This window comes from Thermobia domestica, chromosome 15, assembly GCF_964235325.1.
Source record: "Thermobia domestica chromosome 15, izTheDome1.hap1.1, whole genome shotgun sequence".
Taxonomy (NCBI): domain Eukaryota; kingdom Metazoa; phylum Arthropoda; class Insecta; order Zygentoma; family Lepismatidae; genus Thermobia; species Thermobia domestica.
In genome coordinates, this window is record NC_137468.1 from 107,167,548 (window position 1) to 107,192,497 (window position 24,950).

A 24,950-nucleotide genomic window follows, 5' to 3' on the forward strand; every position below is an offset into this window, starting at 1 on the left:
AGATGCGCAGATGAATATTCGGACCTAAGAGGAACGGGAATGGGAAATGGCGGAAACTTTATAACGAGGAACTACTAAATTATACGGCTTGTCAAACGTTGTCAGGGTCATCAAGTCTAGGAGGCTTAGATGGGCAGGACATATAGCCAGGATGGAAGAAAGTGGGAACGCTTTCAGTGTTAGCGGTAAGACCAATCAGACGACCATTAGGAAGACGTAGGTGCAGATGGGAAGACAATAATAAGATGGATCTCGCAAAAATAGGAATACAAAGTAGAAACTGGATCCAGTTGGCTAAGGATAGAAGTCAGTGGAGAGCTTTCGTGAACGCGGCATTGAACCCCCGGGTCCCATAGGCTATAGAGTTTGTTAGCTTACGAAGCATGAGTAGATGCCTAGGCTGATACTACAAATAGATTAAATGCGCATTTACTTAAAAGATGGATTCTACTGACATTGGATAGTCTATATACTCTTCGTGTGCTAGGGCCTAGAGGAGAAAAGATGAGATTTCATATCAGGTTACGTCACGCACAGTCGCACGCCTTCATTTTCATTAAAAATGGGAAAGCCAAGAGAAACAAATTTCATCTCACTTTCTTTTGTGGCAGTCGGACACAAATCATCACACTTATCTGTAAAAAGCACTTTTCAAATCGGATTATTGGGAGAGCCTCCAGTTCCAATGTTGGGGGGGGGGGCATGTCTCCCCATTTCCTGGAATTTGTGCCCGTACCTACAGCTGAGAAACTTTCCAGCATGAGGAGAGGGGCATATCCTCCTCTGGCATTTATTGCAATTTGTGCCCAAGTAGCGGAAGTGGAATTAATACATATTGATGAGACTACTAAACGCACTACAGCATGAAGTTCAGTTTGAAATACTATAGAATACGATTCTTTTTTAAAAAATGGAAAAGCTAAGAGAAATCAATTTCATCTTACATTTCTTTGTGGCAGTCGGACACAAATCATCACACTTATCCAAAAAAAAGCACATTTTAAGTCAGATTCTTGGGGGGACATGTCCCCCTCACCCCCTGGATTTGCGCCAGTGATAATGACCATACACAAGAACCCGAAGTTCAAAATATTAGATTTGATTTATTTATGATGATAATAGTTTTTTTTCTGGAAAACTTCTCCCGAGAATACTCACCCCAAGAGTAAAGTATATCTTGCGAATTTCTTGTGAGAAATAAACTACCTCTTATTGTATGAGTGTTAATGAAATGTTTATAAAAAATGAGCGAAGTCATCTGAATCGATTTTGAGAAAATTCTCCGAAACATACCTCCGAGAGTAAACTATCAGATTTTTTACACGGAGATATACCGTATTATAGAGTTGTTAATGATATATCTATTTGTTGAAATATACACAAAATTGGAATAGTTTTCAAGAAAATTTTATTTAAAAAAATCATCCTCCAGTAAACTGTCAAGATTTTTGGAGATTGAAAGAAAGTTCTTTCTATTCTAACACTTCTTCTAAGGAATACTAGGATGTAAATAAGAAAAACTGCCCTGAAGAATCTTATAGAAACTTTAATTTTACAATTTGATCCAGATACGTTGAACGGAGGTGCGTGTACACGCGTCGGGACGGAAAGATGTCCAAGCAGCCAGAAATAACTTTTTAGGGATGGAGGCCACACAACACGTACATTTGTTGAAATCTTGATTTTTTACGTTACCATACGTTTTTCCCCTCTGATATCGTTGTTCGAGAATGAAAAGAAGCAATTAACTATCTATCTATATAGATAGATAGTTAATTGCTTCTTTTCAGTTAAGTAGTTAAGTAGTGAGGAACTGGCAAACAAGGAGTCCGCCAGAGCCGTCTGGTTTACGTAGCGCAAATTGGTTGGATCCATTGTTTTTCCCTACTAGAAATTCCACCACAAATTCTGGAGTGATGCCTTAGAATTTGTTCTTATGATTCAGGATGGCCATATTTATTTTTATGTAAGTGATGATCGTGAAAAATATGGACTTCGAGACTTCAAAATGTACAAGTTTCATGCCGAAGAAGATACTTCTGGATTCCCGTTCATCAGTTCATTCGTTTGTTCCAATGTAAATATGTATACTCGCCTAGAAGTTATACCGTTCAACGTATCGAGACCAAATTTTAAACTTATGATTTCTATCAGATTTTTAAGTTTTTTTTTTTAAATAGTTTTCTTCCTACTTTCAAAAATAAGGCTTGTTTACAGGAGGATAAAAATCAAAATTTACGATTTTGTTTGAAAACAACTCTATTAATTTTGTTCATATTTTATAAATCGATAGTCTACTAACAACGTTATAATATGGTATGTATTTTTCTAGGAAAAATCGAGAAAATGTAGTTTACTCTTCAGGTACGTTCTTTTCGAACGAGTTTTTCAAAAAATACTCAATCGATTTTGTTCATATTTCAAAAATACATTTTTCATTAACAACTTTACAATAAAGTGTAACTTATTTTTCCTTAAAAAATCACAAGGGATAGTTTGCTTTCGGGGATGTTTTTTTTCCTGATGATTTTCTCAAAAACAACTCAGGTGACTTTGTTCACATTTCATAAATAAATGTTTCTTCAGCAACTCTATAATATGGCATATCACGAAAAGTCTACAAGGGGATAGTTTACTTTTGGGGTGAGTTCTTTTCTTCTAGTACTTTATAAATAAACTAGCCTTTGGTTAGCTAGGAGTTCCGCTCCCAGAGCCCCGCGTTTGCTAAGCCTACGCCCTCGCATCTTTTATGTATCAGCTTTTGCATCAGCAGTAAATCTCGTGCATTTGTTCTTCATATTTCCTGAATTTGGCCAGCTTGGAGCTTCGCCCCCTACATTCCGACCTTTGTTGCTCGGCCCACGACCTCGCACCTCTTAAACCTACAATTCTACCGAATTTCAAGTTTCTTTTCCTATTTCAACTATCTAAAAGACAAGATTTTGTATTCCGAGAAAATACCTACTTAAATAACATGGGAATTTCTTTATCTCCTTTAGACCCCTTAAAAATGAAAAAAAATATTCACTTTTGGCAATTTTCCTGTAGGTTAGTCCCGGAAGGCTACAATCATTCTAATCCTGTCGGAAGTACCTAAACATTTTGGGGTGTAGAAGACGTCCCACATAAATAACATGGGAAAGATTTTTCAGTTAACCATAAAACCACTCTAAGTGTTACAGTCTATAAAAGCAATTTGTGTTTAAGAATTAAACCACAACTTTCTATCTTTTGTCTATTTTCCGTTAAACGTCACACATTACTATATCATTCTACAAACAAGACCAAAACCATACAAATTGACTGAATGTCTTCAAAAATTACAAATGTTACCGGTACACATGACTTCAATCTTGTCTCTAGCTTCTGCAGAACTACTACGTCTCATTACAGTCAAATGTTTTTAAACTTTTCACAATGTTGCCAGATACAAACTCCACATCCTCCCACCTTTTGATTTATGACAAATAAATCAAAACAAAAGCAAACTAAGTATCGTACAGGTATCTTCACCTTTCGACCTTTTTTCGTTGTGACAACACGTTCACCCTTTTCTTCAATTTTACCTAAAGTCAAGTTTTTAGACGGACATTCCTCTTCATCTTTCGCTTGCACAACACTTTCTTCAGTTTGAACAAAACTCACTTCCAAGGGGTACAATCGCTGAACAGGTCTTATAATTTCTCCACTCTCAGTCTTAATCCTAGCTACTCTTACAAATTATCCTTCCCAGGAAACACCTTTATAATTTTTCCTAAAGGCCAGTCTAGTCTTTTCTTATTGTCACTTTCAATAAGTACAACGTCTCCTTCTTTTATTTTTCGACAAGTTTTCTTTCCGGTTTGCTTCAGTACTAACTGACTTAAATACTCACTACGAAATTTCTCTCTCAATTGTGTTCTTATGTGCTGCAATCTTTTAAATCTTTTTGACTTGTCAACTTTCTTTATATGATCCAGATCAGGTACTATTATTTCCAAATTATCTTGTAAAAACATAGCTGGAGTAATGGGTGTGAGATCATTTGAATCTTTTGACAAATAAGTCAACGGACGTGCATTGATAACTGCTTCTATGTCACACAACACTGTACTCAATTCTTCATAACTTAAAGACGCTCGCTCCCACCATCCACCCCACCAGGCAGCGGTAGGTGGAATGAACTTCCACTGAATTCTTTCTACTGATGAGTACAAAGAAATTTGTTTTCAGTTGATTAACTTAAAGAGATTATCTGCACCGACAAAATTTGTTCCATTATCAGAATAAATTACCTTCGGCCTTCCGCGCCTGTCAATAAATCTTCTAAAAGCTGACAAAAAACTAGAGGTCGATAAAGACAGTACCAGTTTTAAATGCACTGCACGATAAACGGCGCAAGTAAACAAGACAATCCAACATTTTTTTCCATCTTGAAGGAAGAGGCCCAGCTAAATTTATTCCGGTTATTTCGAAAACTAATGCATCTTTAACTCTGTCTTTTGGCAAGGAAGCTGGTGTAACATTAATATTTTTTGCATCGTACCGTTTACATTTAACACATCTTCGAACAACAGAACTTATAGTTTTTCTCCCACGAAGAATCTAAAACCTTTCACGCAACTTTGTCAATAATACTTAAACTCCAGCATGAGATGATTTTAAATGTTCCTTCAATATCAACATCTTCACAACTTCATGCTCAGGTGGTAATACAATAAGACTCCGAAAATCACCTTCATCGAGTCTACGTACAATTTTAGTCTTTAACCTAATTAAACCTTCACCATCAATAAAAGTACACAATTGTTTCAAACGATCTGGTTCACTAACAAAACATTCTTTCTGGATAGTTTTCATTATAATCTTTTCAGCTGATTCTATTTCAAATACCAATAGCTCACCCGTTAACCTTTTACTTTCCTTTGAACGACAATTATGGATAAAACGCAAGATCCATGCAACCATACGTATTAATTTCTCATAATTTGAAAAATATTGCATATACCACTTTGGCTCATTTGCAACACTTAATGAAACAACTGTTTTCAGTTTTTCATTATTTACTTCAAGCGCATTTGGTTTCATATCAGTTTTCGGCCAGAATTCTTCCGTCTGCCGTAACCAGTCAGGTCCTTCCCACCATTTACTCTTCAGTAACGCTGCAGCATTGCAGCCTCTTGAGGGTAGGTTAGCTGCGTTTAAATTTTCCGGTACATGTCTCCAACACTTTACATCGGAGAGAGCTCGAATTTCCTTTATTCTATTCATTATAAACACTTCCCAAGGTTTATCATTTTTTATCCAGTAAAGCGCCACCAAAGAATGTCCAATAGAACACAGGAATGTCTAAATTTAAACTCTCAATCACAGACACAGCAAGTTTAACTCCGATACAACAGGCCATTAATTCTAAACGTGGAATAGTTGACTTTTTCAATGGCGCAACACGTGCTTTGCTGAATAACAACTGGACATTAACTTCTCCATTGCATTCACTTTTCAAAAACACGACAGAAGCATATGCATTTTTACTAGAATCACAAAAAACATGTAACGTCCAAGAGTTCCTTGTAACATCTTGTGCAAGCTGTCTAGGAATCTTTATTTCGGCCAACATCTCCAGTTCTTTATACCACCTGTCGAATTTCCTGGAAATTTCTGAAGAAACTGGTGTGTCCCAAGAGTTGTTATTTTCCCAGCTTTCTTGAAGTAACAATTTTGGAATCAACGTTACTGGTGACAGAAATCCTAGAGGGTTAAATAACTTATGAGCAGTAGATAAAATAACTCGTTTTGACACTGGTCCTTTTACTCTGCCTAAATTCTTTGTATCACACAATAAAGTGTCTGTACATGTGTCCCATAACATACCTAGAACTGAAGTGTAAATCATTACTGTCTATAGAAGAACCACTATATACCCATCCTTGTAAATCGAATTTACCTTTACTGAGCAGCGCCTTTGATTTTTCGATTAAAGCAAACATTTCGTCTTCATTGTCAACAGACGTGATACAATTATCGACATAAAGGGATTGTTTCAATTTACTAGCTATTTTTTCATATTCACGGGGAGCATTTTCCAAATGGTAATTAAGCACGGCCCCAACAGAAAGGGACTGCAATTTACACCAAAAACAACTCGCATATGTCTAAAAGTTTTAAACTTCCTTTCGTCAAAATTTTCCCACCAAAGAAATCTTAAATAATCACGATCGTTTTTATTTACCGAAATTTGCAGGAAAGCTTTTCTAATGTCCGATATAATCCCTATCTTTTTCTCTTTAAACCTATGCATAAGTGCCGGAATTTCTTCAATTAACTTTGGACCCTTCTCTAAACAGTCATTCAATGAATATACACCCTTTGTTTTCGAAGACGCATCAAAAACTGGCCTGATTGGGGTAGTGGAATTCTTTTTTATCACTGCCCTATGTGGTAAATAGTAACTTCGATTGTTCAGCTCCTCCTCCGGTACTTCTTCTATGATTTCTTCTTCCAACCAGTTTTGAAAAACGTTATCATAGTCTTCGTATCTTCCTTCTTGCCACAGCTTCTCGGTCATCTTCACACATCTCTTTTCAGCTATTTCCTTGTTGTCATGTAGTTCCATAGGTTCTTCCTTCCACGGCAATTTAACTTCGTAACGACCATCTGAATTCACGCACAAAGTTTCTTCAAAATGTCTTAAAATTACTTTATGGTTTTCGTTTTTAGTCTTAACTTCTATTGGGTCAGTGATGCCTAACGTATTTAATTTCCACAAATCCGTAATACGGCCACTAATCGACAATAAAGTGATCACAACATTGGCAGACATACCATAACATCTTTTGGACGGTAACTTACCCATTATCGTCCATCCAAACATTGTTCTAACAGCAAATAGTCCTGACTGTAACTTTAACATACACCGTGTATCTACTGTTAAAAAATCACTAGCCATATCCGCACCGATTAACAGTTCTATTTCTCCCGTACCATCTAAATTGGACAGCCAAATTTTTCTCTTCTTCATTTCTTTTAACCACGGTCCACGTTTAAGAGAAGGTATCTCACCGCAAATCACTGGTTTCTCTAAAACTTCCATCCTACACGAATGATTGTCATTAACATCAGCTACAAGTATACTATATTTGTTAAGGGACTCCTTTTGTGTTTTGATACCACCAAACAAACTATGTTCTAAAGTTTCAGTACATATTGGTTGACAACCCAGTACTTCCACTACTCACTTAGAGACATATGATCTCTGTGAACCACTGTCATAAAGTGCACGCACTACACATTCTTTCCCGTTTGTTTACAATTTTAACTTAAGTGTTTGTAGGAGAAACTCATCCCTACTATTTTGATTCGTAAGTGTTACGTTATGCTGTTCTGAATTTTGTTTTGTTTTGTTTTCTAATTTTTCCGAGCACAAAACCGAAAATGTTTTCCCTTACACAAAAAACAAACAACATTAAACGAACAGTTCTTGGCAGTATGTTTTTGAGGTTTCAAACACCGAAAACAACATTTTTGCTGCATTAAAAGTTTCTTTTTCTCTTCCAGGTTCATACTTTTGGCCTTTTCACACTTTTGTGGTAAATGATACGCTTCACAAAAAACACACTGTTTGTCCTCTTTTACCTGATTTTGTCCAGAAAACAGATTATTAACAGTAGGCACCCTTTTTTCTTCTTTATTCTTTTTAAAATTCACCATGGAAGTTTGTTTCACTTTAAACCCTGCTTGAGCTAACGCAATACGTTCTTCTCCCTCCACTTCATTTCTCAGAAACTGTAACAACTGTTTTAGTTTCTCACTATACGTATTTGCATTACTGTCACTTACACTCGCAGTCGCTGTATGCCTTAACCAAACCCTCAAAATTTTATCAGGCAAACAAGATTCTACCAAGGGGAATAACATAGCTGCATATTTTTCACTAGTCATACCTATTGATTCTAGCGCACGTAAATATGACTCAAGTTTATCATATAAGGAATACAATTTTAACTTATTTTTGTCATTCGAAACATTCTGTATAACAAGTCCTTACAGTTCACGTATGTAGTACTCTATCAACAATTCTTCTCGACCAAAACGATTGCATAAACTTTCTATAGCTTTATCGTAATTATCGGCTGTGGGTAACTGTTCACTACATCCCATGCTCTGTTACCGGTACTAATTGCTTGTAGCAGGTATTGGAACTTGTCTTCTTTCTCGATTTCATCATCGTTATGAATTCGCTTGAACTGGCTCCGGAAACTTATCCACTCACTTATTTCCTCACTGAAAGTTTTCAAGTCAATTTTCGGTAATTTAATTTTCTTTTTACCTGTATGACCACCTGAACTGCTAGAAGGAGCTACTTTTTTCAAAATGTTCTCATGTTTTACACGCGCTTCGTCGAACATTTCCCGGTAACTTTCCACGTTGTTGTACTCTTCATTGTAACGTGCTTCACTTTTTTGCTTGTATCACTAAGCAACAGTTCAAGAATATTTTCATCATAGGTTGATAATTCGGTTATAAGTCTCTCAAACTTCGTAAAATAGAACTTGACACTTTCCACATTTACATTGTCTTTTTCACATTCAGCCACTAAGCTATTATAAGCCGTTGAAAACGATATCTGCACCGGTTTCCTAGCCTTTACTAATTTATCCATGATTCGTCCTTTTTTCCCGCCCCACGCTGGGCGCCAAAATGTTAGTCTATAAAAGCAATTTGTGTTTAAGAATCATACCACAACTTTCTATCTTTTGTCTATTTTCCGTTAAACGTCACACATTACTATATCATTCTACAAACAAGACCAAAACCATACAAATTGACTGAATGTCTTCAAAAATTACAAATGTTACCGGTACACATGACTTCAATCTTGTCTCTAGCTTCTGCAGAACTACTACGTCTCATTACAGTCAAATGTTTTTAAACTTTTCACAATGTTGCCAGATACAAACTCCACACTAAGGTTGGAAATTTTTATTTTTACTGATTTACTTAGGTAGTGCTAATGAAAACATATAACCATACCGAATTTCAAGCTTTTATTCTAATTCCAAGTACCTAAAACATGAGATTAAAGGTTAAAAAAAGGACCCATTTAAATAACGTGGGGAAATTCTTCATCCCCCCTTTAGACCCTCTAAAAATTAAAAATATTGGATTTTGGCAATTTTCCTGTTGGTTAGTCTGGGAAAGCTACAATCATGACAAATTTCAACTATCGGTACAAACGTTAATCTGAAATACCTCTTTAATTTATGTCAGTTCATGTAGTTTTATATAGAGTTAGGGTTAGGATCAGTGTTTCTTCCATACATGTTTCTTTGGGGGGCACTGCTCCCCCCGGAGCTCTGAGAGTGCCCCCCCCCGGAGGACACCAAAATAATATGTCTATAATATAATAATAAATTGAATAGTACCAGCAGTGCTCCCCCCCTTCCAGAATATTAAGAGTGCATTTCGGAACATTTTTTCTGAAAGAAGGACTGATTAGGATGTTTCAGATATTGCAGTATAGCTTGACTTAATTTAAGAAATGAAAATGAAAAAAACTTATTTCATTATATTACTCCAACTTGATAATCTAGGAAGGTAGAAAGTAGTCATTCATGAAGTTTTAAAATGAGTGAATATTAAGAAGCAGAATTGTTTCAGAAATTGACAGGAACGCCATTTTGCCTCGCTACAGTTCTATTTTCCATTGTTACTTCTTAATAAATGGTTTAGCTATTTTTATAAACGTGCTTTTATTACCAAATTTAACATGTTGCTTCATATACAATATATAACCTTTGTCATAATAATGATATCTTGATTACTTCCTATTTAGAGTCTAATATATTTAAGTTTGTTTCATAGTTATACATGTTTTCATATTTGGAAATTTTAACTCCATCTTCATTGTCATTTATTGGTTTATATTTACCTTCAGTACTTTAATGTCTAAGTCACGTATTCAGCAATTCTAATCAAACGCAACTTTCGGTTTCATTTTCCTGTGTGTTGGTGGTATTGCATGCCGCGTTATCTCTGGTTTTTCGTGGATTGGTGGTAGAGGATATATATGTGGGATTGGTCTCACTAATAGTGACGATGGTGATGGCTTCTGCAAATCTTTTCTTTTCAGAAGTCCACTTCGTGCTGTTGAGTTTAAAAGGAGCCAAGTACTGAATAGAAACGGTAAAGCCAGTATAGGATACCTAGTCTGAAAAAGAAGATAAATAATTTGCATCAGTTAATTTATGATAAACTTAGACAATATGCATTAGGTGACCATTGTATGTAATACAATATCTAGTGTTACCCACGAAAGGAAAAAAGTGTTGTCTCGTCTCGAAAATGAGACGAAAAATAGATTTGATTCTCAAATTTCGAGACAACAATTTTCGTCTCGTTTCGGAGACGAGAATCAAGATGATGAGAAATTTTCGACTCTTGTGGGTAACACTAGTTCATCCAAATTTTACATCTGTAGCACTGTACTGTGTTACATAATTCGTAGTACAAAAATTATACATGGATAAAATGATTGTAGGGACATGATGAAGAGCATTTACAAAAGTTATTATACCATACGTATACTCCAACATGGAATATCGTTTAAATGTTGTTATATCGCACCCTTCGTGGACCTCTCGGCACTCAAAAGGGTTCTGATACTTCTATATGCAATTAAGAAAAACTAGTGAATAAATTTGCTACGTACATTGTCTCGTCTCCTCTCGTGGCACACACTAACAATATATTTTTAAATGAGCATGTCCTGTTATCCTCTTACATATTTATTAAACGTTTATAATTGACCTACTTTGCAGATATATATATATTTTTTTATAAATAGACATTCTTATAAATACATGTGAATGAACGGAAAAATTGGCTATATTAATAGAAAATAATAGTTCCACGAAGGTTTTCAGTTTCGTAAAATTATGTTTGAGAGTTGTCTGCACTGTTAATAATGCTTTCTTAAATCTGAGAATCCGTTTCTTATCTCTGCACCGAGAATAACTTTTCTTAGAAACAAGAGTTTGGAACTCTCATTAATGAGAAATGAAGAAAAGTAGATGAGGTTGTATAAAACGAAACGAGAAAATATACGGGACAAGAATAAACGACCAAAAATGCCATTAGTTTTAGTGGTATTTTTGGTCGTTTATTCTTGTCCCGTACTTCACTGTTACTTTCCTTATTAATGAGAATAGCCAAATTTATTTCTAAGAAAATATTGTCTCGGTGCACAGATAAGAAACGGTTTCTCGAACTTAAGAAATTATTTTTAGCAGTGTACATTGCTAAGTAGACCTGCACCCATAAATTTTTGTTGTGAGGGATCCAAGCTTTGGGAGCGGGGGAAGACAATACTACAAGTCACTACGTCTATGTAGTATTAGATGGGTATTATTCTGCATGCGAAAAGACGATAAATAATTGTAAAATACTTCCACCTACATTTTCAGAAAAAGGTGATAGAACTAGTTTGTTTTTATAAGAGAAAGAGTTGCGATAAAGTGCAAGATCAAATTTTCATGTTACATCAATTATTTCCTTGTTAAACAAGTATTGTTTTATTGATAAAATGTACAAGTGTATGTTGAGTTAGAAGTTTTAAGGGGGGTGGAGGGTGGACCCGGTGGCCCCCGTGAGTGTGCTCCTGTTGCTAAGTAAAAACATTCGTATGTTTTATTCTGGAAATAATATTTACTGACATGAATATTGTCCAACCAGACATTGTTTTTACAGAATATACATATATATGAGACAACTATAGTAAGAATTCCAACTTTGCAAATTTATGAATTTTGAAAAATTGGACAATTAACGTGAATATGTATAAAACAGGATCCTCGTGAAATGAAACCAATTAGCCTACTCATCAATAAAAAATAAATAATAATTATTAGAAGAAGTAATAATCTATTAATCTTAGTTACAAGTGTTACGTTTACGTTTGACATTTTTAAATCTGAATGACTGTTAAGGAGCATGCTTATTTCTTCAGAGAGTTTTTGTGGAATGTTATGTGATCAGCATGCAGCGTTGCCAATGTGTGTGTAATTACACAAAATGTGTGCAATTTTGCCCTGTGTGTGCATTTTGTGTGTAATGCCAATCTGTGTGCATTTTGTGTGCACTTTGGTCAATTCAAAATTTTTTATCATTGATGATTTTTGGGAAGTTCCTTTCATTCAAATATTCATTATTTCCATTTTTTTCTGAAAATTGTTTTTCAAAAACTACGAGTGCCAACGCCTGACTCTAGGGCGGCGCAATAAAACCTATCTTGTTTCCTTGGTACTGGTACCGCACTTCTCGTTTTTCAGAAACGGGTGTCAAGACCGTTAGCCCACATCCCTAAGCAAAGCCGCTTTGTTCAAGCCAAGCAATATGAATGAATGTTGAACTTTGATGTTGACCAAAACATGAAGTGCAGGGGGTAAGTTTTTTTTTCTTTGTCTTCTCACTACTAATCAGGAAAATGCCATTTTGCAAACAGATGAATGACAGAGTGAATGAGAGGGATGGGAAACCTTGTATTGAACGAAGGACAAAAATAGAAAAAAAAAAGAGAGAGCAGTTAAATCAAAGATTCAACACTCTTTCTCTGACAATGGGCGGGAAGAATGTGACGGTTTTGCTAAAATAATAATAATAATAATAATAATAATAATAATAATAATAATAATAATAATAATAATAATAATAATAATAATAATAATAATAATAATAATAATAATAATAATAATAATAATAATAATAATAATCCTACAGGGTGGCCCAAAAGTAGGTAGGGTACAGTAAGAACAAGTAGTAAAGAAACTAAGTCTACCTGATCATGGATAACAATAAGGAATGATATAAAAAGCAATGAGTAGATCAATACGGTGCTGTATATCTACTTTTGGACCACCCTGTATAATAGTAAATCAAACGCTGAATCTTTGAACAATGGTTTGTCGATGTACGTATAGGTATGTACATCATCAGACAAAATATGCATATACATAGGTATAGATATGCCAGATTAACTCGATCCCTAGTCTTCCGTTGCAAGCGCTGCTATCTGCTGAAGGTATACCACTCGCTTTCTGTCTTTTAGCAATAGCTGAACCCTTATTGGCTCAACGCGTGAGTGTGTGAGTGTTAGTTCGCATTTTTGCCACGGCTCAAGACATTTTGGCAGCACAATAGTTATGTATTGTATAATTTTGTGTGCAGCCTCTTCCAGTTTGTGTGTAAAATTGTGCAATTTGGACGGAAGGTGTTTGTAATTTCGCATACCGTGTCTGGCAACACTGTCAGCATGTTACCGTTGTTACTTCAAGAGGTGATATTTTGCTTACAATATGTTTAATAATTACCCATAGGGATCACTAGCAGATTTCTTAAATAACGTTTCAGGTCCTAAAGGATAGTAAAATCGTACATACACATCATTGTTCTTTTAACTGAGTTGTTCAACTTCTTTCAACCATTACTGTCCATCATAAACATATGCCACTGTATAATTTGTTTATAAAGGCAAGGACACAATTTGAGGAACCCAATGTTTTCGTAAATGTCCATTTTCGATGTCACGTAGGACCTAATTACGTTGTTTAAAACACCATGAAATTTATATTTTCTTGTTCCTTTGACTTCCATACAAATTTTAAATTGGTTTAATATGAGTAACAATTAGTTGAGAAATATTAAGTGCTTCGATATGACTAACAATTACTTGTTGTGTGACGAGACAATAGGTAATACTTTTAATGTTTATTTGCAGAGATCGAACATTTTCTCTACTTTGAACTCCTCTTAATATTTCTAACAATTCTTCAAATTAATGTCATTGAAGTGACACATGCTATTTTTTTTTCACCGAGTAAATAGGAAAAAGACAACGTGTCTAGGAACAGCGAAGTCAAATGAAACTGTAGCCGTCCGAAGAGAACATATACCCTACGTGTGAGCCTGACTTCGCAGATTGTGAAGTAAAAACGCGACTTGCAATGTGCAAGGAGAGAGGACAAGAAAAATCTTTACATCAGTGTCTATGATTTTCAAAGATGAAGTGGCTATGTCTGTAAATTATGGTCTGTATCTGGTGACTACTATTCCAGTATATAGCCAGAAAACGTTCTTTAGAAGGAAAGTTCTCAGCATTAGGTATAAGTAAGATATACGGACTTCTAGGGAAATCTGCTTCCCGACGACCTTCTTCATTTCAATGATGGTACTTCTTTCTTACACTGACAGACTGTATGGCCAGAGGGATTTTGGATTCGAGGGTCTTAAGTCAGCTCTAAAGACCAGCCAAGGGTGGTTTGCGTTTAAAATCTGCTCCAAGCAATTTTCGCAACTCTATACCATACATACTGATCTAGAAAGTACACGTGACAGTACATCTGTTGTGTCAGTTTTGTAAGCTTCGTTCCCTGATAAAACAGAGAAGACTTACAGACATATATTTTTATATGTGAAAACTTGGTCGGAACAAAATCATCCAGGAATTTTGAAGGTGGATTTTAAAACTGCACCACTTAGTGCATTACGTTTTATGTTTCCAAACGCAGGGATTTCAGGCTGCAACTACCATTTCAACCAGAGCATCTGGCGGAAAGTACCAGGGCTAGTCGATGACTATCTTAAGAATGAGAAGGTCCACCGTCATGTTCGGATGTGCTTAACATTGACATTAATACCAGTAGAATATATCTCTGATGATACGTTGATCATCATGGGACTGCTCAACTGGATAAAAAGTACAGGCTTTCAACAATTACTTACGGAGCAATGGCTGGAAAATCAAAATTTTCCTCTGAAAAGTTGGAATTGTAGCAGTCAGAGGCATCGAACAAATAATGCCGTAGAAGGCTGGCATAACCGTTTAAACAAAATAATATCCAGAACCTCTCTGCACTTTTTTAGCCTTGTGAAGGTACTGGAGGAAAATGCTATATTTAATTTTAATGCTCTCAGAAGAATGGAAGTGCAGACCATTCCTCAGAAGAAAACAAAAGCAATCTATAATAAGACTTGATATGATACGGTCAATATATCATCATATGAGAGAACATGGTAACCTGAGAAAATATCTCAGAAGCTTGAGCTTTGTAGATAAATGTCAATAGTTAATAGAGCATTTTATTTCGGATTTATATTTTTCTTCATGGACGATGTGCAGTTTGTACGGAATGTAGAGGACAGGGTTCTAATAGGAACCACCTAAGAGTGTGAACCAAATGTGATATGGTGTTATAGTCGTTACTTTATTTCATGCTTCTGGGCGCGTAAATTCCACTCTACAGTATATCTCTATAGAAAGCCTGTTGCGAGATATCAGAAACGAGTCAGAAATAGCAGAAGGGCTATATGACATCAGCTTTTAGAATCCTAAGTTATATATATATATATATATATATATATATATATATATATATATATATGTGTGTGTGTGTGTGTGTGTGTGTGTGTGTTACAGTTGACACTTTGTAACTTCTCCTATTTTTGAGACCGTCTGAACTACGAGCTCATATTATAGGCCTATATACCGTTGGCTTTGTGATGGACAATCACCGTGTGCATGAGTTTTCTCGGGAATTTTCTGTTCCCTCTCACTTTCTTCAATACACTATTTTTCATTCATTCTTACCATCATCGCAGCCTTTAGCTTATACGGTATAAAAGTGCGACACAAAACGGAAATATTTCATTTAATTTTTCTTAAGTATTTGAAATCCAGTTCTTTAGTCGCGTAGCATAACGAAAAACAGAACGTTATGTAACAGGATTGATATTAAGAAATTTGTTAAAAGACAAAATGAAATTATATTAATTTACTAAACTATTGTGATATTAATAATGTTTTGTGTTCATTTGTTTGGAACTTAATGTTCCTTTTGAGGAGTGAGTCTAATGAGACCTCTCTCGCCTCAAAAGCGGGAACACTTTCCACTTGTTCTAGGGGATCAAAAGCAGAGGTGCCTGGCAGTGGCAACCCCTTTTTAACTCCAGGTGTGTGTGAATCTTGAAGATAATGAAATCTTAATAAGATCGGAATGCAAATACTATAATAAACAACACCAAAATCGAGTAGTGGCACACAATACGTCCGCCACAGTATTTGCACGTGAGGGGTAGGCCTTAATGTGGGATTCGAATCATGCAAGCTTCCGCAAGGAATCGAACCAGGGTCTGACACGCTAAAAGCGTGTGTACTATCCGCATAGTCAGGAGGGAACTCTCACAGTACTAGAGATGAGCGTTTTTTTTATTAGCTCATCACATTCCACTTATCATTTGTCAGCAGCAACTTGTCCATGTTTTCCCTCCCTGTAACCTTAAAATTAAAATACAATTGGTTAAAAATGTTTTTCTTTGAAAATAAATGTTAAAATTAACCTCACCTTGTGACTATTGGTTGTCTGCAACATTAATGTATTATTTTAATCACAAGCATCACTAGTAATAAACTAAACTTCACTTGCAACGTTGCTGGTAATGAAGAACGTGCATTTCTTTCAACATTTTCACACGTAAGCGTCTTTACCCAACTATATGAACAATTTCACTTTGTATGGAAACTAACGGCACATTGATGTAGCCTACTGTAGAATGTTTTTACCATTATCTAAATTTTCATGATAACATGAATACAAGACTGCACCACTCTGCTTTGTGACAGCCGTTTTGTAGTAAACAGTATTCTGTGACAAGTCTAATGTCTTTTGCTGTGACTGTGACCAACTTAAGATTAAGAACTCACAACACCGTGATCTCCAATTATTTAAAGTAGGAAAAATGCACACATAGTTACTGGCTACATATAAAGAACGATCTTTCTATTATTCTGAAGATTTTGTTTCATCTTCATCTTAAGATTTATACAGTATATAGGCTATATTTGCTTGTTGACTTGCAAAGGGTGCTATGCAGAAGTATGGACAGTTTTATATGTAGAATAACTCTACCCGTTTGTTTGTCTGCCACAAGATTAGGTTCCATCTTCATTCTTATCATTCTCCTAGCTGAAATGCCCGTTTTCGCATGGGGAATATATTCTGACAGTAGCTTTCCTTTGTTTTTTCTTCCTGTGCGTGGTCATAACAATCAGACAAGAAGAACTGTTTGTATCAAGGATGTTATAAAATAGAGGATCTGCCCATACAACAAAATCGTGAAGCCATACATCACAGCTTCGCCACACCTACTCTGCCCGCTCCGCGCCACTAAGATCGCAATATTTCGAGCCAACAATCATGGCGGAAGCGAGACCAGCCAATCAGACGTGCCGGTTCACGCGATGCTAGGTTGTTTTTTTGGCTTCACTGAGTTCATAGGAAGAAGATACGTATGGGCAGATCCTCAATTTTATAACATCCTTGGTTTGTACGGTAACAATACGTTCAGACAATAATAGTGGCTCGTTTCTCTCGCACTGCAATGGTAAACATTCCACCCCTTCCGCATGTTGCCAATTTGAATATAAACAATGCACATTGTTTTAGTCAAATGTCTACTTGAGTAGTGGACCTGCTGGTTAATGAGAACATTCTTTTTAAAGTCTGTTCCAGGCAGGGCCGTGTCGTGGAGGGGGCGAAGGCCCGGGGCGCCGAAGTAAGGGGGCGAAAAATTCGGGAGAAAAAAGGAAAAAATAGGAAAAATTGCTTTGAATATATGTATGGAGGCGCTGTCGTATACTCTCACCCCGGGCGTTGATTTTCCACGGCACGGCCCTGGTTCCAGGCAACCTGATAGGAAACTCACCTACCTCCCACCACTTACCACTGCAAAAGGGAAAAGCTAGTCGTTGACCTTCACAAGGTTGGAAGCTTTCCTAATAAACAGAATCGTGCAAACTCTAAATTCGTAAGTCAATTCGCTCGCACCTGATGTTGAGAAAGCACTGCTTTTCCTTTTAGCTATCAGCCGCGAGTAACAATGTACTGTTTCTAATTTTTGTCTTGTTGAAAAGTATTGCATATTATTTATGTACTAATGTTTATCCTCAGTGTAAAACATTTTATTGTCTTTACAAATATCGAAAACATTAAAATCAATAAGAGCTCAATCTGCCCAATTTTGTATGAATGTGGAAGTTGATCCCTAAACGAATACAAGAACGGGAATTGGGGGGTTTCGAAAATAAAATGTTGATAAAAATATTTGGAGCAAAACAGGCATACATTCAGGTAAATAAAAACGCTATACAAGCTTTTATTTCACAACAAGTACAGGTCACCGAGTATTATAGAAATAGTAAAGTTAACACGTAGGCCTATTAAGCATGACCTGTTACTTGTATGGGAAATACGCACTAAGTCACCCAAGTCCTCTTCTAAAAGCCTGGGCGAAAGAGAATGCTTCCGGACAATGTAAAGCAGGATATTTGAAGGATAAGAAACATGGTACATTGACTTTTCTCAGGTTAAAATCTAATGGAAATGTTTGTTTCTGCTACGATGAGCCTTTGAGCTCTTTAAGCCAAAGTGTTCGTTATTTTTGTATAATTGAACGAACTCGTATTTATCGTTACTCTTTCTTTCTTATACAATAATCAACTCTTGTTATAACATTAGACTATCCTACACACCTGGGGCTGCGGTGGCTCAATGGTAGAGCTTTCACCTGTGGACCTGTGGTGCATGGGGCCCCTGGTTCGATCCCAGCTCGCACAAAGTGAACTTTGTGGTGGACAAATACCGCGTGCGTGGGTTTCCTCGGGGATCTCCCGTTTCCTCTCACTTTCTTCATTCCATTTTATATTCTGCACGCCATAACCAGTGATGAATTCAGGGGGTAGCCCGGGAGATCTCCCCCTGAAGAAAATTCATTCTTCCAGGAGAAACTTAAAGTTTCAGTCACAAAATGAAGAAATTACTTCACCCAAACTACCCTCTCCCCGAGGAGTTTACATTCCCCCCGGGTGAAAGAGTCTGAATTCAACACTGTCCATAGCCGTCTCTTTCTACAAGTTAATTACTGCAAATGGTTAGGCCTATTCCTATTAATGGAGACCGATAATATTTCTAAGACAATAAAAAGTCATTTTCCCCTCTTCTGCAAGAGATCTTGTTCTTTTTAATGTAAGAACAAGTGTTAATAAGAGAGGAAACAAGTTTTTTTTTTAAGCATTTCAGGTTCTATTGTTATCATCTCAACGCTCTGATAATTTACTCATATGTATTGTACTTGGTTTTCGATTTTACACAGTGTGTGTGGGTTTCCTCGGGGTTCTCCTGTTTCCTCCCACTTTCTTCATTCCAGCATTTCATTCATTTCTCATCATCACCGTCTCCTTTGGCCTAGCCGGCATAACCGTGGAACGTAAAACTTATATCATTTTCGGATTTTGATTTCATATTATTATGAAATTATTGTATCAATAAGAAAATACATATTCAATTACCAACCCTGCCATCCCTTGCCATTCCAACATTGTGTCACAAGCCCGGCTGCGAAAAAGAAGGAAAATAAACAATACAACTGTTCAGCAAAATTTCCATTATAATAACACGTGTTACCTCACTAATGCAGCCAAATGTAATTGTTTTAAAATACGTAGTGTTATTATGAAAGTTGTAATTTATTATTTAGACATATTTAGATACACTCTATACCTCCGTGTGCAGGGGCTGATGGTGAAAGACGGAACACCAAAATTCACCTGTACTTGAGCGTGGTGGTGGGGGGAAACTTCTTTTTCCTATCAGCTTACGTGAAACAGATTATAGTTCTCTTTTGTGTCATTTAATAAATCTGAGATTTACTTGCAGAAAATAATTTCGTGTTTCAATGCCCGACGCAAAAGCTGGCAACACAACATTGAACACCACGTGCGTGCAGCGAGCTGTCAGAAAGGACAATTAGTATCAACTGCAGTATAGAAGGTACATGAAAATTGAGAACGGAAACCAATAATTCGGAGTTAATTTTCCATTGATAATGTTATGGAGAAGCAGCAAGTCTGCCACCATGCGTCGAGTAAGTGCAGTCTGAATATTAAGTTGATTTCGGAGCTGTGTTCTATTAAGATTACGCGCTGAAAGAAGTCTTTGTTTGACAATGACAGGAAAAAAAGTTGACAGAATCAAAACGGGATAAGTTTGAAACACAAGTCATATTCCATATCAGTGAACAATATTCAATTGTAGGAGATACAAAAGCTTTGAAGAAAATACTGAGTGATTTAAGATGGCGAATTTCAGTAAATCTGTAAAAAATACCCAGAATTCTCATAGCACTCTTCACAGTAAGAGTGATGTGATCAACGAATGTAAGATTGTTTCTCATTAAATAATGTTCCGAGGTCTTTATACAAATATGTCACAACTCTTTCGATAGGGCTGTTATAATTACAATATCTGTGATAAAATTTATTTTTCTTCACAACTCTTTCGATAGGGCTGTTATTAATACAATATCTGTGATAAATTTTATTTTTCTTCAAAGACATACTAAGAATGAAACATTTTTGAAGGTTTAGTTTTAAATTCCAAGTCGCACATTTCCGTTTTACTATACTGGAGTTCATTGACACTAAATCGCAATTTTGAATCGTGATCTATAAATAATGATTTCGAAGCTATGACTATTAAATGTTTAATAAATATTATACAACAATGGATTGAAGTATCTAGGAAACATCTTTTAAAAAAATAAATATTAAATCATCGTTATCGGCACGCATAATCAAGGTACCGTATAATGTTTTGGTTCAAGTGAACATGTAAGTAGGTTTAAACAGAATAGATAGTAACATATAAGGTACGAAATTTAAAATGTAAAATGTAAATTTAAAACATATGAAATTTTACTGTTATTTTGACAACTGTGTAATATACCGGTATTTGATTATTAATGTTATTTGTATCTTCCGCAGCGACTCAGTGGTATAGAACTTATCTTTGTGAGAAATGTTTTATGTTCGATTCTAGGCAGACCTATATCGTGAACAGTAAGACCGAGGGGCTCAGATAATTCTTTTTTGGAGGTAGGGGACTAACTTCAGTTTACTTCAAGGTATATGAAATAATAGGTAGCTCCAGTTCGCGTTTAGCATTCTGATTGGCTCCCTGTCCGTGATGTCTTGTGGATGAGAAACAGTATACCAACTAGCGTAATTGCGTATGTAGTATTTCACTTGTTCTCTGGAACGATACCTCGCGATACCCAAGGATACTATAAAATAGAGGATCTGACCATATGCATCTTCATCCTATTAGGTACTGACAAGTAAGAGACCATATGGTTGTCGCGCAAATCAGATACAGACATACGCCATCTGATTGAGCATGAAAAGATATGAGGAACACAGAAATTTAAGGTTGTAAGGGCCACAGGGAGCGGAGCGAGGAAAGAGGAAACTTTGAATGTCGGCAAAATTGAAGAAAGTCAGGAATGACGGGAAAAGTTAATTTCGTGCAAACGGGAAAAGAAAGTCAACCAAAAGAAAGAAACTAAATATAACAAGGGCATCAAGGACGAAGAAAGATCATAATCAGGGTTGCCATCCGGACCGCAGTGTTGCCAGCGCTGCATAACATTGATATGGAAGGTATACCACAGTGTAGCAATTCATACACAAGGAAAAATATTAGTAATACAAAAGACAATTGAAAAGACTCTGTACACCACGTGCGTTAAAAGGTTTAACGATAGTCGTGAGTGAATAATGTACATGAGGGAGGACAAATATAGACATGAAAGTGAAGAGGGTACACATGATAACACAGAAACGAAAGAGTTTGGGAGCATCGTTCACGTACCACAACGACGCATTCCTATATGATTATGCCGGTGATTGGGATGGACGGTACTTTGCTTCCACACATGTATGTTCTTGTTTCGGAACCCAATAGTAACTTTCCAGCGCGCATGGTCGCTGAATTTCCCAATGTGAAAGCATATGCAAGCAGATCAGCGAATATGACCAAACAGGATTTGCAAATCTTCCTGGAAGAAGTTTTGTGGCCCGATCTTCAGGGTAAGGATCGTGTTTTGGTTTTGGTTGACTCCTGGACTCCAAACAAGGATGACACTCTTTACAACATGACAGTTCCTGACAGTGTTTAGTTCTAGTGTTGTAAAAAAACGTTTTTTTTTCTGTGAAGTTTTCAATAAAAAACATCGTTCTTTTTCATGTTTTTTTCAAATATCTGTTTTTTTTCTGGCAACTATTATTTATTGATTTATGTTGCAGATTATTGAAATAATCGACAGAACTTGAATCGAAGCTCTCGTAACTTACAAATAGTTTGTTTCTTTGTGCCGTGTGATTATTCCATTCGGACCCAGGTCATTTTTGGGGTTTCCTACATTTTCATTTAGTGGCTTATTACTCAAAAACCATTCATTCGATTGATATGGCTAAGGCCTTGTTTTTTAGAAAATAGATGTGGCTATCTTTTGGTGTAAGTTGCATTACAGTATTGCAAACGGGTGGGAAATTATTGAGGGAAATGTAGGGGTGAAAATTTACAAAAAAATTCCTAACCGAATTTCAAATTTTTTTGTATCTAGCACCACTGCTGCTATATGGGTTCAAGTCACCTAAAAAAATCTTTGGTGTGTTGACAAGGTACAGTGAAATCCTGAAGTCACTGGCTTCCATTCAGAGAGGGAAAGAAAAAAATCTCTGTCATCATACACATGAAATTTTGACGCTTTTTACGCTTCAGAAGCAAAAATCAACAGATATGCCGGGGCTACAGCTTCTCTAATTATCCTATTGAAACTTTTTATGGTACGTTTTGTAGGGCAAAGTGGAAGCTTTCAGGTAGTGGTATGTTTGTTTCAATGTAGCCAGCAAGAGGGTAATGATAGAGAGGAAAAGGGAAAATTTCCGAATTTTTCACCTAAAATCGGGAATTAATTGTTTTGGCTGGAAATACTGCCATCAGACAGGCGAAAACTATCTGAAAATAAACGTTAGTACTCCAAGAATATATTATATAAGTATCATGGCGACATCTAACAAAGTAAGCATGAAATTAAGAAAATATATCTCATTCTACCTCAGAAATTCACCATTTTCTTACCATTTCCAGACATGGTTTATTATAAATCTCCACTTTACTTCCCCTAATTATTCTAGTGAAACTTTTTATGGTGCGCTGTGTAGGCTAAGGACGAGGCTTTTAGACACTGGTACATTTGTTCGAGTGTAGCCAACAAGATGGAAATAATAGAAACAAAAAAGGGATTTTTTTTTCAAAATTTGCCCCTAAAATCTGGAATTAATTTTTTTGCAGCTGGCAACACTGCTATCAGACTCACACAAACTATCTTGAAATAAGATTTGGTATCCTTATAATATATCCTACAAGTATTGTGACGATATCTAATAAAGCAAGCATATCAATAAAAAATATCTGATTCTACCTTTAAAAAATCACAGTTATCTTTCCAATTAGAGAACAAGGTCTAGTGTAAACCTCAACTGTACTTCCCCTAATTATCCTACTGAAACATTCTATAGTGTGTTGTGTAGGGCAAAGACGAGACTTCCAGGTACTTGTACGTTTGTTCCGGTGTAGCGAACAAGAGAGAAATAATAGAGACAAAACAGATAATTTTCCCAAAATTTCCCCCTAAAATCTGGAATTAAAATTTTCTGTAGCTGGCAACACTGCTACCACACAGACACAAACTATCTTAAATTAAACATTGGTACACCACTAATGTATCCTACAAGTATTATGGCGATATTTAAGGAACAAAGCTTCTAATTACCAAAAATATATTACGGTAAACAGAAAAGTTGGGAAAAACTAGAATAATCAAGGGTTACAACCTAAATATGAATTTTTCGTGCGCCCCCTAATTACCCCATTGTAACGATCTGTACTTGCGTTTATTAAGTAGGGACAAATGTTCGATTGGCGTAGGTTGACTTGCACTCGAACGTATAGGTACGTATTAATAAACAAAAATTTCGATTTTTTGACCAAATTTAGGGAAATTTTAATTTTCCTAATTGGCAACACTGCGCGCAAATCCGTCCGATTGATGTCAACAGTTAGGTATTCATCCGAGGTATCTACCTGGCAAGTCTTAAGGAGGTCTTTCTACAACGAAGGAAGCTACAGGGGAAAAAAGAAGTAAAGGAAATTTGAAATTAGAAAATTCTCGAATTTTTGACTGACGTGAAATTTGAGAAGGAAATTCGACACCAGAAGAAAAAGAAATTAATATGGTAAACTATGGTCCAACCATATTTGGCGAGAATAATATCCCGATATCTTAATTAGTGTCCATACAGGAGCGGATTAAAAAAGCGACATGCCCGTGTGTGCCACTTTGGCCACCTGAGCCACCGAGTGTACATTTGATTACATTTTTTTGACTACTAACCCGTGTTGTTCTTGTAGTTATAGTCTCTAATAATAATATGGTTGTTGTATACAATAACATTATAAGGAAAAATTTTCTTTCTTTTTTACATCTTAGTTCCAACACTGTTGGTGAGAAATGCAGGGTGTTTCAAAATGAATACCGGGCTTTTAAGTCTTCATAGTACTTATTACATTTTACGTACAATTATTAGCGATGCATCAAGTAAAAGAGCACCTCAAACAGTCTTTGCTACAAGTGTTTGATGTGAGGTTCATTCGTCACACGGCACACATCTAGTCGATAGGCGAGAAAGGCCCATAAACTTTCCGCCGTATCATACAAAACACATTCAATTTAGGGGAGTCTCGTTTCAACTGTACCATCTTCTGAGGATTTGCTGACGGCCAGATGCAAACATTATAAGTGTTCACATTAGCTCTTAGGTGAAATGTCGATTTATCATTGAAGACGACACAATCCAGAAAATCTTCATCGTTATGCAGCAATATTTCATTTGCGAAATTGGCACGTAAACCGTTAGGCTCGGTTCAGACGTGCAGAAAAGTCTGTTGCGGGCCCGCAACAGACTCGCAGCAGGCTCGTGCGGGCGTCTCAGCCCAACCACTTCACATAGACATAGAAAA

At 36.2% G+C, this 24,950-nt stretch overlaps 4 protein-coding genes across 4 annotated transcripts in view; all 4 read right to left on the minus strand.

Annotated features, from left to right (window-relative positions):
• Positions 1-4,617: 4,617 nt before the first annotated feature.
• Positions 4,618-5,250, minus strand: LOC145671585 (uncharacterized). The gene has a single exon (XM_081740773.1). The coding sequence runs from the start codon at positions 5,248-5,250 to the stop codon at positions 4,618-4,620; it is 633 nt and encodes a 210-aa protein (XP_081596899.1).
• A 22-nt stretch (positions 5,251-5,272) lies between these two features.
• Positions 5,273-5,875, minus strand: LOC145671586 (uncharacterized). The gene has a single exon (XM_081740774.1). It carries the CDS (start codon positions 5,873-5,875, stop codon positions 5,273-5,275), a length of 603 nt encoding a protein of 200 aa, XP_081596900.1.
• Positions 5,876-6,034: 159 nt separating this feature from the next.
• Positions 6,035-7,072, minus strand: LOC145671587 (uncharacterized). Its single transcript, XM_081740775.1, has one exon. It carries the CDS (start codon positions 7,070-7,072, stop codon positions 6,035-6,037), a length of 1,038 nt encoding a protein of 345 aa, XP_081596901.1.
• A 2,662-nt stretch (positions 7,073-9,734) lies between these two features.
• The window catches only part of LOC145671887 (urea transporter 1-like), a 174,208-nt gene continuing 158,992 nt past the window's right edge, over positions 9,735-24,950 (minus strand). The window contains exon 4 of the mRNA XM_081741110.1: positions 9,735-10,189. Coding sequence (XP_081597236.1) covers positions 9,950-10,189 — 240 coding nt within the window. The 3' untranslated portion in view covers positions 9,735-9,949. The remainder of the gene's footprint in view (positions 10,190-24,950) is intronic.

What these genes read in the sequence shown, in the direction of transcription:
- LOC145671585 (XM_081740773.1), bottom strand. Translation starts at nt 5,250, where the DNA reads ATGAATAGAATAAAGGAAATTCGAGCTCTCTCCGATGTAAAGTGTTGG.
- LOC145671586 (XM_081740774.1), bottom strand. Translation starts at nt 5,875, where the DNA reads ATGATTTACACTTCAGTTCTAGGTATGTTATGGGACACATGTACAGAC.
- LOC145671587 (XM_081740775.1), bottom strand. Translation starts at nt 7,072, where the DNA reads ATGGAAGTTTTAGAGAAACCAGTGATTTGCGGTGAGATACCTTCTCTT.